This window comes from Podarcis gaigeae, assembly GCF_964106915.1.
Source record: "Podarcis gaigeae genome assembly, chromosome: 8".
NCBI classification, from domain to species: Eukaryota; Metazoa; Chordata; class Lepidosauria; order Squamata; family Lacertidae; genus Podarcis; species Podarcis gaigeae.
Window position 1 is genome coordinate 66,696,419 of NC_139684.1, and position 13,496 is coordinate 66,709,914.

Consider the following 13,496-nt stretch of genomic DNA (forward strand, 5'->3'; position numbering starts at 1 on the left):
TCAGGGGACAGGAGCAGAGAGGAGCCAATCAGAGCCCTGTGGGTGTGGCATAGCCTGCTACAGCCAATGGGTAGAAAGAATGGGAAGGAGAGACACAGGGCAGCTGTCTCTCGCTGCAGATTGGTGAAATGAGGAAGGAGCTGCGTAGCTGCGTTCAATAGCAGCTGGCCTGTTGTGTGCCCATAAGACACAGCGGAGGGAGAAAACAAGGCCTTGGCTTTAGTCACAGGTCACAGATGTGGAAAATCCTGAATAATATTTCATAGTGCTAGGCAGCCTCTCTAAGTCATGGTGACCTAAAGAGAACGCTACAAAGGAAAGCACAGGAGAGATAGTATTTGATGCAAAAACCATTGCCGAAACTCTCCAGGCTTGACCACAGTAGCAATTAACATGTGTTTGAAACTCCTGGAACCTGAATTTTTGACAGCCTCCTTTTGAGCATTCAGTTAAGAGTCCCTGGGACAATACGAAAAGGGGAAATAAGCCTACCTCACTGCCATCAGTGAGCTGGACACACTGTAGTGGGGCTGTTTTTGTGGGTTGGCAAGTCAGAACTTTTTTTGGGGGGGAAATCCCTTTCCCGCTTCCACATCCCCTGCTTCCTCTATGGCTCTTGTCTGTCTTCCAGTAGTTCTCCCGACAACTTTTGGTAAGAGTCAAGAGTTTCTTTAAACACAACTGCACTGGAATTGGATTTTTCCGCTGCCTACAACCACCTACTTACATTGCAGGCTGTCTCGGTTGTCTCCAGAAGAGCTGAAAATGGCTTCTTACTGGTGAGGGCCAATGAGATTGTGAGCATTGTGTCAAGGACACCCACCCTTTTCCTGTCTCTGCCCCTCTGGAGGGCTGCTCCTTAGCAGGCTGTTGGTGGAATCATGCACAATACACACATACATCTATGTTTCAAGTCTGGGTGCAACTCAGCTTGCAGAAGAGGGGTTTTGCATGCGTTAAAATAAACAATGTTATGGACTTCCAGATTCCCAAACTATCCCTGCACCTTTAACCTCTTGAGCTGACCTCTCTCTCTCGCTCTCTTTGATGTTAGACTGATGTCCTCAGGTTACATCCTGCTTACAACTTCCTCTTCCTTCTCCTACTTGAACCTCAAGATAAGCGGTCACCTTTAATTATCCTCTATGAAAACAAAGAAGCAGGTATGGCTGCCTTGTTCATCTCTAGACTAGAAAATTTTCTATCCAAGTTACAGATTTCGTACAATAAACAGCTTTGTTGCTTTCTTAGCTGCAAGCACCTCTATGTGGGCAATGGCACCTGGTACAAAGTGTGCTCTCTAGCCCAATTTTCACTAGCCAAATGCTGCTGACTCTGCATACAGAAGGGTTTCAATAGGTTAACTGGCCCAGTTGGTCCCAATAATGTATTTATTTTTTAAAAAACCACAGGAGTCCAGAAGTGATGGCAGAGCTAATGGAAGGGCATAGAGAACAACACACAGCCCCAATACAACCCAGCCAGCAGTGCCCAACTGTTGTGGATGGGAAACATCTGCACAGAAAATTGAAGGCATTTGTGTGCGGACAACCAAGGTGCGACGCATGTGTTAATGCCTCAGTGTGAACACAGCCTCAGAGCAATGGCAGTCTCGTCTTTCTGCATCGGCCCTCTCTGAGGCAGGACTGGACATCTGAAGAGGCCGCAACCAGGAAGAAGGCACCACTTTCCTATGTGAGGCCTGTATAGGTGGGTAGCTGTATCTTATCCAAGGCACAGGACGGTCTCCTGGCAGGCTGGCCGTTGTCTGCCTGCTTCCCCAAATCTTGCAGCATCCCACAAACACAAAGGAAGGAAAGGACAGCCCCAATTGCTAAATTACAGCTGAATTAAGGAGGATGCTAGGCTGCTTCAGTTTCCATGGCAACTGCTGAAGGGTTCCGATCACCATGGTTCCCAAGAACACTCCCCTCTGGAGGAGGCGGGCTCTCATTTGCCAATGGGGCAGGCAACCCCAGTGCCTTTCAGGCCGCAAAACCCCTCTGGGTTTTTGTGCAGGTATTGCTGGTGGTAATCTTCAGCGTAGTAGAACTTGCCGGCCTCCTGGATCTCGGTTGTTATCCGTCCCCTTTGCTTCTTAGACAGCTCCTGCCAAAGGACGACAGTAACAGAAGAGACATTCAGATAGTTAGCACTCCCAGCAGGAAGGTTAGAGCAAAACGCAAACCACAGATAGGTAACATGCGCCCTTCTAGATGTTGTCAAGACTACAGCTCCCATCATCCCTGACCAATGACTGTACTGGCTGAGGCTGATGGGATTTGGAGTTCAGCCATCATCCACAGGCCACCTAGTACACTGACAGCAACCTCTAGGATTTCAGATGGGGATCTTTCCCAGCTAGGCTGGAGATGCCTGGATAGCTCAGTTGGTTAGAGTGTGGTGCTGAGGACACTAAGGTTGCAGGTTCAATCCCTGTATGGGGCAGTTGCATATTCCTGCTTCGTAGAGGGTTGGACTAGATGATCCTCATGGTCTCTTCCAGCTCTATGCATCTATGCCGGGTACCGGAACCTGAGACCTTCTGCTTGCAAAGCATGTCTTCGACTAATGAGCTATGTATGGCCTTCCCCCACCTGCCTGCAAGATCTTTAGCTACAAGTCTACGCCACCACCGCCTTCGTAGCATCCGTCAAATTTTGGAAGGTTGGTGCTGGAGATGTAAAATATCAAGATGCTTATGCTAATTTCACCACGCGTGAAAAGAACACAAGTTTATGGCCCACGTGACTGTGAAGGTGGCTGCACTTGGAATACTGTGCACAGTTCTGGCTGCCTCAGCTCAAAAAGGATACAGGACAGCTGGAAAAGAAAAGAGGAAAAAGTAGCCAAAATGATCAAGGGGATGGGAGTGACTCCCTTATGAAGAAAGGTTGCCACGTTTGGGACTTTAGGGAAAAGGGTGACATGACAGAAGTCTATAAAATTTAGAATTTATGGGCACCAAATGAAGCGGAATGTTGGGTAGACCAAAGAAAATACTCCACACAGTGTGTAATTAAACTATGGAGCCTGTTCCTCCTGCAGGTAAAAAGTAAAGGTAAAGGACCCCTGGAGTGTTAAGTCCAGTCAAAGGCAACTATGTGATGCGGCACTCATCTCGCTTTCAGACCAATAGAGCCAGCATCTGTCCACAGACTGCTTTCTGGGTCATGTGGCCAGCATGTCTAAACCATTTCTGGCGCAACAAAACACCGTGACGGAAACCAGAGTGCACGGAAACACCGTTTACCTTCCCGCCACAATGGTACCTATTTATATACTTGCACTGACATGCTTTCAAACCGCCAGGTTGGCAGGAGCTGAGACAGAGCAACGGGAGCTCACCCTGTCACAGGGATTCGAACTGCCAACCTTCTGATCGGCAAGCCCAAGAGGCTCAGTGGGTTAGACCACAGCGCCACCTGCATCCCTGATCCTCCTGCAGGAGGCAGTGATGGCCACCGACTTGGATGGCTTCAAGAGGACTGAGCAAATTCATGGAGGATGAGACTGTCCAATGGCTGTGTTCTGCCTCCATGGTTAGAGGCTATATGTTTCTGAACACCAGCTGTGGGAAACCATGGCAGGGGAGAGGGTTTTCATGCTCAGGTCCTGCTTGTGGGTTCCCCACAGGCATCTGGGTTGCCACCTTGAGAAGAGGATGCTGGACTAGATGGGCCATTGCCCTGATCCAGCAGGCTCTGCTCAGTGTTGGCCTCCGGGCGCCCACTGGCATGTGGCCCTGGAAGATTATCCAGAAAGGAATGAGTCTGGAGAGGGTTTCCCACCCCTGCAGTAGATGGAGGGCAGACAAGACACAAGTTGTTCCCAGAACACATTTTCAGTCGGTGAAACTCACTGCCACAAGGTTGGGGTCTGGTGAGAACAGAGGAAAGATGAGGCTATCATGGCACATTTAATCAGCTGGGGTTTGTGCATGGAATCTTAATATCATTTTTAATCTCGGTGGCTCCTGTGCATTTTGTGCTTGTGGATTTGTTACATGATTATTCTCCTACAATCTGCATTAATTGAGTTACTTCTCGGCCTGTCACTTATGTTTTCACGTTGCCTGGAAATGTTATGATCTAGTAATTATAAATTGCACGTTTTGATGAATTGCTTAATGGATTAATGCCTAATATATTTTTTTTATATGTCTGTCTCATCTTATTACAAATTTGTGCTTTAACTACCAAGGTCTTGTAGACTAACATTATTTTTGCATTGTATACAGTGGTACCTCGGGTTAAGAACTTAATTCGTTCTGGAGGTCCATTCTTAACCTGAAACTGTTCTTAACCTGAGGTACCACTTTAGCGAATGGGGCCTCCCGCTGCCACCGCCGCTCCACCACCGCACGATTTCTGTTCTCATCCTGAAGCAAAGTTCTTAACCCGAGGTACTATTTCTGGGTTAGCGGAGTCTGTAACCTGAAGCGTCTGTAACCTGAGGTACTACTGGATTTTTGTCAGTTTAATGCAAACCACCTTTAATGCATAGGGAAGGACGGACTTTGGCAAAGTGAGGTGATGATCAGTAACTCCAATCGCTTTAGAATGGGGTGAGGAACCTGGGGCCCTCCAGATGTTGCCAGACAACAACATCCCACCATCCCAGTCAGGCTGAGGCTGATGGGAGCTGGACTCCATCAATATCTGTGGGGGTCACAGGTCAACCACTTTTCCTTTAGAAGGTGATTGGACAAATTCAGGGTGGAGGGGTCCACTGCCAGCCTGGAGAGCACCATCACCATTCTGGTAGCCCTTGCATCCTAACTCACTCTTCAGCGCCAAATTTAGGGTGGTGCTCTGTGCCCTGCTTTCACCTGGGCAGAGCAATAGCTGAAGGTTTCAGTCAGCCTTCAAACCCATGGCTGGCACTACCACTCTGCATCCTCGGGCAGCTTCTGATGCCCCAGCAGAGCCTACTGGCGTTGACGCCTGCTTTGAAATTGCTCCCTTCCCTCCCTGGATTTGGGGCTTACCGCAGCTGGCCGCCATTTTAAATTTCCCAGAAATGCCATTGTGGATAATTAAAATGGCAGGCAGCTCGCAGCCGCCGCCTGCCGCAAGACCACAGAACGACGGCGGGGCAAGCCGTTGCCCACCGCTTCCATTTTGGGCCTCCCTGTCAAGCTTGGAGACGCTCAGCGGCACTGAAATTTCTAGGCGAATTCTCAAGCAAGGAGGTAGGAGGAGACAGACACTGTCAAAACGAATTACTTCCGTCCGATGGGCTTAGGAGGGATTGGCCTGCTTCCTCCCGCATCTCCTCTACCCTTTCCCCTTTAGCGATAGAGGTAGCGAGCCTCTTAAGCCTTGGTGCCAAGTACAGCTTCCCCCTCTCCTCCTAGTTGGCGGCCTTCACGTAGGGAGGTGATGGTAAGGAGGGAGAGGAGAAGCCAATGGATGTCTTCAGCAGTGGTGGGAGGGATCTGCATCACGAGAAACGTGGAGGGGGGGGAGAGGGCGGACGCAGCCCAGCTTCCCAGCCATCTCTTTAAATGCAATTAAGAATGCTGCCCACTTCAAAGGCTCTGCCAACTCTGGAGGGCTTCCAGCCAACAACACTGGGCTGCACATGTTTTGGGCGGGGTGGGGGGGGCGGGAGTGCGTAACAGCTGAGAGGGAGGCAGGCGAGGAGGGAGGCGCATGGCTCTCCAGGGCTCAGAACAATGAGGCTTATCGCAGGCAGAGTTAATTCACAGGCATCACGGATGGTGCGTGCAAGAGAGCCGATAAGACAACACAGTTAATTAACTGGAACCCAGCTGGGCCTGGTGCTGGCAGAGAAGCTGCAGCGGGAAAAGAGCAGTGGAAAGCAGGCTTGCAGAGACAGAGAGAATGGGCAGGGTGATGTGGATGTTACAGGGGTCATAGATCCTAAGGAATTTATTTTCTTCCTCCCCGCCCCCCCACCCCCCCTGCTCCCCAGTTCTCTCTATTAGCAGGATGGGCATGGGTGGAACTAATTGAAAAGCTCACCTCTTTGATCTCCAGCCCCCAGGAACTTTCCTTCATCCAGCACTGCTTTCTCTGCAGCGCTTTGGGAGGTACATCCGTTCCCATACAAGCATCACTAGGGCATAGACAAGTGATGGGGAACCTTTAACTATTGAGGGCCACATTTCAGGATGCTGATAGCGGATGGAGATGAATAGAAGTGGATACATCCACCCTGCTTGCTGGCTGGCTCTCTGCCGCCACCGCTGCCTCTCCCTACTGCCTCTCTGTGTGTGTCACCCCCCCTTTTCTCTTTCGCTCTGCCACCCACTTTCTCTGTGTGTCACTGACTTTCTCTCTCTGCCACCTTCTCTCTCTCCCCCCCCCCCGCTTTCTCTCCCCCATGCCTGTTCTTCCTCCCCACCCCATGGGCTACCAGGGAAAGGACAAATTGCTCTTGTCTCAAGCCCGAACTAGATGCTTGCAGAGGCATTTCCGCCCCCACCCCAATAACTCCACCCATGTTTGCCTTTTTCCTATCCCTCCCCGCCCCTCTTGCAACCTTTCTTCCCTCCCTCCAGACTCCTCCTCTGAAAAGAATTAGGCCAAGGGTCCCTACCCTTCTTATAAAGGGTCAGATTCAAAAGAAGAGCCCCCCACTGGACCACATCAAAGAATTGGCTAGTCAGCATTCCATTCCCCACATTAGCCAATCAGATGCTTCAAGGATGCCCACCAGCAACTGGTACCCAATGGCATGAATGCAGGGCCGGCATTTCTGTATCACAATCAGTTTAGAAGCCTTGAAATCCACCAATCAAACAATCCGTATTTTAGCCTACACAGAACACACCCTAAATGGCGGGGGGGGGGGGAGTGCATCACTATCGCTATCCTGGAACATCCCAGAGCAACTATGCAAAGTTCCCATTCCCACCTGAGTGCTCCTGGTGGCAGCTAAAAATGTTGCTGGTTTGCCCATCACTCAGTATCTCTTACCAGCCACCAGGAAAGATTGCTGAAGAGAGGCCCTTTATAGCATGGGTAGGCAAACTAAGGCCTGGGGGCCGGATCCGGCCCAATAGCCTTCTAAATCCAGCCCGTGGACCATCTGGGAATCAGCATGTTTTTACATGAGTAGAATGTGTCGTTTTATTTAAAATGTATCTTTGGGTTATTTGTGGGGCATAGGAATTCATTCATTTCCCCCCCTTCAAAATATAGTCCAGCCCCCCCCCACAAGGTCTGAGGGACAGTGGACTGACCCCCTGCTGAAAATGTTTGCTGACCCCTGCTTTATAGGGAGTAAAGAAGCAGCATATAAATGACTGCCATAAGCCCTTGTACAATTAGGCACTCTCAACAGCATAATGCACCACTGGTTCAGACACCAAAGCAACCATGTGGGTGTGGGGGCGCATAGATGCGTGGGGGGTGTATGAACACGTGTATCTTGCATCTTTACCCCAAAGCCAAACAAGATTGGCTGGTGGAAGCAAGAGGTTTCAGTGCCCCCTTTATGCCCAACCACTTAAAGATCCGTGTCTTTTTCCATCTGTGATCACCCAAGCAGCTGCCAATGGGAAACACAGATCCTGCCTCCATGCTGCTGCCTCTGTCATCAGCATCAGTTACCTGCTTTGGTCATCTTTTGAAGACACACCTCCTGCTCCAACCTCAAAAAGCATTTTCTCTGGAAGCTGGAAAGCTTTATTGCTTTTCTGGACTTTACTGCTATCCCTCGTGGCTTGTAACGATGCTTTTATTGTAAATTTTGGAAAGATATGTGCGTATGTGTGTTTTAATTCGCAGTACAACGCTTTAGAATTTTATTTTATTTTATTGATATATTAATCGGCATAAAGATGGTCTTAAATAAGTAAGCAAATGAGAGCAGGGTTGGAAAGGCGCCCCCGTAGGAAAAGGCAATGCTATTGAGACAGGATCCCAGGTGGTTCTGGACAGCAAGGAGGCTCCCTGCCCTTGGAGCTATTAATAAATGCTAAGATGTCTCTTCTGCCACATGCAGGCCTCAGATGAGCAAAGCTCTAGGGGCCCCTCCAGGGAGCAGGGAGCAAAGTGCCTAGTATTTAGGCTCCGCAGAGAACAGAATATATAAATAACAGATTGTTCCTAGAGGCAGCATGCTGTCCCACTACCCTCTGGGATGGGGGCTATTGAATATTTTCTCCCTGGTGGGGTATATCTTAGCATGACTAATGGGCTGTTGGAAGCAAACCTGCCATCAGTGCAGAGCTGAGCGACATGTCATATTTGGGATCACCAAGACGGAGACAGTTTCTGGTCTCAAAGTTATGCTGCTGAGTAGCCAGAGACACATACATACAAACACAAGCGTGAAAAAAAGAAGATATTCTGGATGCATCGAAGAGTAACCAACCTGTTATAGCTAGGGTTAACTCGATGCAGCCCATTGGCACTTAGGACATAGCTGTCAACGTTTTCCTTTTTTTAAAGGAAATTCCCTTATTCCGAATAGGATTCCTTGCAAGAAAAGGGAAAAGTTGACAGCTATGACTTAGGAGCATAGGCTTGCCAGGATTTCAGGCGAGGGTCTTTCCCTTCTACCTGGAGGTGGGGGGTATCAAAGATGCATCGTATTAGGGAAAACCTGTTTGAAAAGATGCACGTGTTTGGCAAAACCGCACACAAAAATGTGAATATTTAGGGCAGGGGTCAGCAAACATTTTCAGCAGGGGGCCGGTCCACTGTCCCTCAGACTAAACTTGGGGGGGGAATGAACAAATTCCTATGCCCCACAAATAACCCAGAGTTGCATTTTAAATAAAAGCACACATCCTACTCATGTAAAAACACGCTGATTCCCAGACCATCCGCAGGCCAGATTTAGAAGGTGATTTGGCCGGATCCGGCCCCTGGGCCTTAGTTTGCCTACCCAAGAGGACGTTAAACTGGAATTTGCAAGCTGATGTGGAAATGTGGAGAACAGACCTTAAGACTGAAAATATTAAGAAACTGAAATTGACGGATTTGTCCATCCGTAGTCAGAAACATCTCACTGTGGCTCCACCTAGGAAGAAGAAAGCTTCCCAAAGTCATCCAGGATGCCCTTGATCTCACCTCTTCCCAACAGCCCGCAAATGTGGAGTTTCTTTGCTCAACAGAGGCTGCTGTTCAACCAGCTCTGCCTACAACAACCCCCTCACCAACACCCTGCGCCCCATCTATCCTCGCACACCTCCCCCCCTCCAGTTCAGGCACACGCCGACGTCTGCCCAGCACGTGCCGATTCCAAGCAGGGTTGCCCTTAATTGCCTCTGCAATGGCGGCCAGGGGGGTGGCAAATGGCTTACGGCAATGAATCACATTGAAAGGGGCGGTGGGTGGAGAGGCTACACCTGCCTGTGCCGCTGACCTTTGCACCCTAGCTGCCAATTGCCGTGGTGGCAAGTTGCCAAGGAAACCAACATATTCTCTCTCCCCGCCCCTGGCGCAACCCCTCTTTTCCAGCCCATAGTACACATATGGCCTTGGAGGAGCAATTATCTGCATGCACTCCTGCCTGCCTTTGTTGTGGGCATGGCTCAGAGGGCAAGTTCTATTCACCGGAGGGCAAAGAAACAAGGCGTGTGTGTGTGTGTGTGTGTGTGTGTGTGTGTGTGTCCAAAAGCCCCATTGGTATCTCAGGTCCTATGAAAATGTCAGCAACGAAACAGCAAGCGAATATCTCCCCTGGGATCCTTTTATTTAAGGGATTTTATAAACCGCCTTTCAACACCCGTTTCCAAAACAGGTGGCAACATCAACCTACATAAGGAGGATTAAAATATTAAGCAATATTAACAAGCAAGCAAGCCATGGGGGGGGGGGCGGATCCCAGCACCAGGATCCTGCTAACAGGAGCTTTGCTCCCCGCCCCTCAAAGGCACAGCAAAAGAGAAACCTCTTCCCCTGCCTTCTGAAAAGACAATGGATGGACATTCACAAGCTTCCAGAGCAGGGTTTCCCAAACTTGGGTCTGAAGCTGTTTTTGGACTACAACTCCCATCATCCCTTGCCAACAGGACCAGTGGTCAGGGAACTGTGGTCCAGATGATGCAGAAGATGCTGCTTCTTACAGCAGCCAGCCTAGCTTCTGCACCCAATGGTTCTCTCAGCAGGGCTTTATTTGCTGATCTTAAGTCTCCTGGCCGTTTGGATAGGAAGTGTATTTTCCTGGGTTGGTCAGGACACAGACTGTTCAAGGCAGCCTTCCCCAACCTGATGCCCCGTAGAGTTTTTGAACTCCAGGTCCCAGCAGCCCCAGCCAGCATAACCAGGGCCAATCGGGGTGTGGGTCGGCACATTTGGCCCAGGGCCTCAAAGCTCAAAGGAAGCCAGTGAATGTTTGCATTGGCAGTTCACTGTGGGGCAATGGCAGTCCTTTGCAGGAAGACCTTATAATAATAAATTATTATTATTATTTATACCCCGCCCATCTGCCACAGAAGCAGCTGTGTTGATGTGTATCAGGAAGTGGCCAAAGACGGAGAACTTTTCACAGGGATGAATGTCTTGAAGGCTCCACTAACTTCCCTTCCCACACACTTTTAAGGCCACCTTCACAATTATAACTGCAAGCAAGCAAGATGGGTGTTGAAACCAAGATCTTACTTTGCACTTGAATGGGCTTCTGCACTGGCATATACAAAGTCCTTGATCATAAATGAGATACATTCTCAGGTTTGCTTTATGGCTGCAGAATAGCTGCTGAGCTCTTTTTTTAGGGTTATGGGGCACAACCGCTGTTAAGCAGGTTTCTTCATTAGCACCAGACTCAAGGAGTAACAGCACAGCGGGACAATAGCGGGACACGTTTTGCATACCGCAAGTCCTGGGTTCAGTCCCAGGCATCTCTAGCTGAAAGATGTCAGATAGCTGGGCTGCAAAAGAACCTAACCCAGGAGTAGCCCCTCCAGATGTAGCTGGACTACAGCTTCCATGATCCCTGACCAGTGGCCATGCTGGCTGAGGCTGATGGGAGCTGCAGATGACCACCACATGGGCTACCCAGGTCTTAGTCTCAGACCTAGGGTGCTAACACGGGGGCGAAACGGACCGATCACACAAGGCAACTTAAGGTGTCCTTACCCTCCAACCTTCTCCCATCCAAATGCCCATACCTGCTCATACATCTCCTTCGATCTCAGGGCAGATTCCAGCTGCTCAGCTCCAATGGGATAGATGGCTGAACGATACTGGGTGCCGACGTCTTCGTACTGCTTCATGCCTGGGAAGAAAGCGGTTGTTAAAGGGAGCAGGCTTGCAAGGCAGCCACCCTTGTTCGGCAGCAACTGGTAAAAACTGGAGTTCTGCACGTTCCACCAACTATTGAGTCTGCGGGTATAAGCCAGGGCAGCCATTGTGGTACCCTCCCATCAGCCACAGTCAGAATGGTCACTTGTCAGGGATGGTGGAATGAGATTATTGGTTCATCTAGCCCAGGATTCTCTACAGCAGCTTTCTCTACCCAGATGCTCTCCAGATGTTGTGGAACTCCAGGTCTCATCAGCCCTAGCCAGCATCACCACTGGTAAGGAATGATTGGAGTTGGTGTCCAACCACATCTGGAGGATACCAGGTTAGAGAAGGCTGGCCTACTGTTCCTCTTCAACCTGAGACCTTCAGCCAACCAAAGGCATACTCTCCCATTGAGTGGTGCTCTTCCCCTGGCTGACCGCCCTCACCAAACACTGGCCTGCCCCCATGTATCCATGCAGATGCACTTTCCCCCTGCCCCCTCTGCCTCCCAGCCACGAGCAAACGATTGCTATTCCTCTCATGGGAAAGGCTGTTAATCACCTAGGCACAACAAATCCACTGTGCCTGCTATGTGACTTGTCAGCCCAGCCGACCCTGTGTCTGCGTAATGTGAATATATTACTAAGCCCTCATCTGGAACACAGACAACGAAGCCCAGGGAGAAAGCAGTGCCTGAAGGGAGCACTAAGCAGGAGACGTCAATGTTACCAGAGATGGGGCAGGGAAGGACTCTTCTGGTGTGCTGGAACCAGGATGCTGCTACTGCTCTGGCCATCTCAGTACTGTCTACATGGAGAGGCAGCAGCTCTCCAGGGTTTCAGGCCTACCTGGAGATGCTGGGAATTGAACCTGCGACGTTCTCCATGTAAAGCAGATGCTCTCTAAGACTCAGTTACAGCCCTTGCCTATCTGAGACATAGGCAAACTCAGCCCTCCAGATGTTTTAGGGCTACAACTCCCATCATCCCTGGCTAACAGGACCAGTGGTCAGGGATGATGGGAGCTGATGGAAGTTGAGAGTCCCAACAACTTTAGAGGTCCCCACCTCTACTTTTGAGTCCTATGCCTGTTCTTAGCAGATTGGTATTCTTGCCTGGTTAACCTCTGGAATGCAGAAGTGTCCCAGGCGACTGGTTTTCCAGTCGGCAGGAGATGGGGCCCCAGTCTTCTGGGTACCAAACTGTCACAGAATTGTAGGGTTGGAAGGGACCCTGAGGGTCACCAAGTTCAATGGAGGAATATCAAATAGATCAGGCATCCCCAACCTGCGGCCCTCCAGATGTTTTGGCCTACAACTCCCATGATCCCTAGCTAACAGGACCAGTGGTCAGGGATGATGGGAGCTGTAGTCCCAAAACAACTGGAGAGCAGAGTTTGCCTATGCCTGGCCTATCTGGACCAGGGACACAGCAGGCCAATAAAGGAGGACATTTCATTTCACTTCCATTTCACTTGTAATTTGTCCATCACCTTTCTGTATGACTGTGTGTGAGGCGGATTTACAAGCTGAAGAAGCAACCAAGATTGCACACCTCCCATGCAATGCAGAAACGTCATAATAAAAACATAGGTTTAAAATAAACAACACACATTGCTTTATTTGATATGAGTAATATTCAATAATCCATTAGGATATAAGAGTACGCAGTAAAATTAAATATCAGCCCCCCCCCAAAAAAATAGCTAAACAGAAATTCACTCTTCACAATTACAATAAATAACTTCTAGACTATAAGCAATAAAAATAGCAGCAAGTCACAGTGCATAAAATAACACAATACAAATTGAGCAGCAAAGACACACAACTTGTAAAATTATTATTGTTTTTTTAATCCCCTGAACTCCTCTTCATGGTACTCCTCCTTAAGGACATGGCAATGGTCTGTAAAATTGTTCATGGTAGGGAAAAAGCGGATGTAAAAAAATATTATCGTATGACAAAAATCACTACTTGGCAACTATTTATACAGTATCATTCTTCTTTTCCATAGATTTTAACTCCAAATTCAACACCCCAACCTTTCCTGTTATCACAATATCATATAATTCTTCTTTTAAAGCCAAATTTAGCCTTATAAACTGATTTACTGAGTCCCTGCTGAGCCAATTTAATCTATAATTTCACACACACACACACAAATATAGGCAATTTAACGATTTCAAGTTTGATCCCAATGCTGTTGGGGCTCAAATTCCTTTTCCAAGTTGTGCAAATGCTATTCTTGCTCTAGTAAGAATATATACAATTAGGATTTGTTTTTCTAC

General features: G+C 48.9%; 1 protein-coding gene across 7 annotated transcripts in view; it reads right to left on the minus strand.

The window, feature by feature from the left end:
- Window positions 1-1,373: 1,373 nt before the first annotated feature.
- The window catches only part of LOC310849954 (mitochondrial peptide methionine sulfoxide reductase-like), a 42,879-nt gene continuing 30,756 nt past the window's right edge, over window positions 1,374-13,496 (minus strand). For all 7 annotated transcript variants that reach the window (XM_083750990.1, XM_083750986.1, XM_083750988.1 and 4 more), the window contains 2 exons: window positions 11,093-11,199; window positions 1,374-2,109 (listed from right to left, as the gene is read on the minus strand). In XM_083750990.1, the coding sequence (XP_083607116.1) occupies window positions 1,951-2,109; window positions 11,093-11,199 (266 nt within the window). In that variant the 3' untranslated portion in view covers window positions 1,374-1,950. The remainder of the gene's footprint in view (window positions 2,110-11,092; window positions 11,200-13,496) is intronic.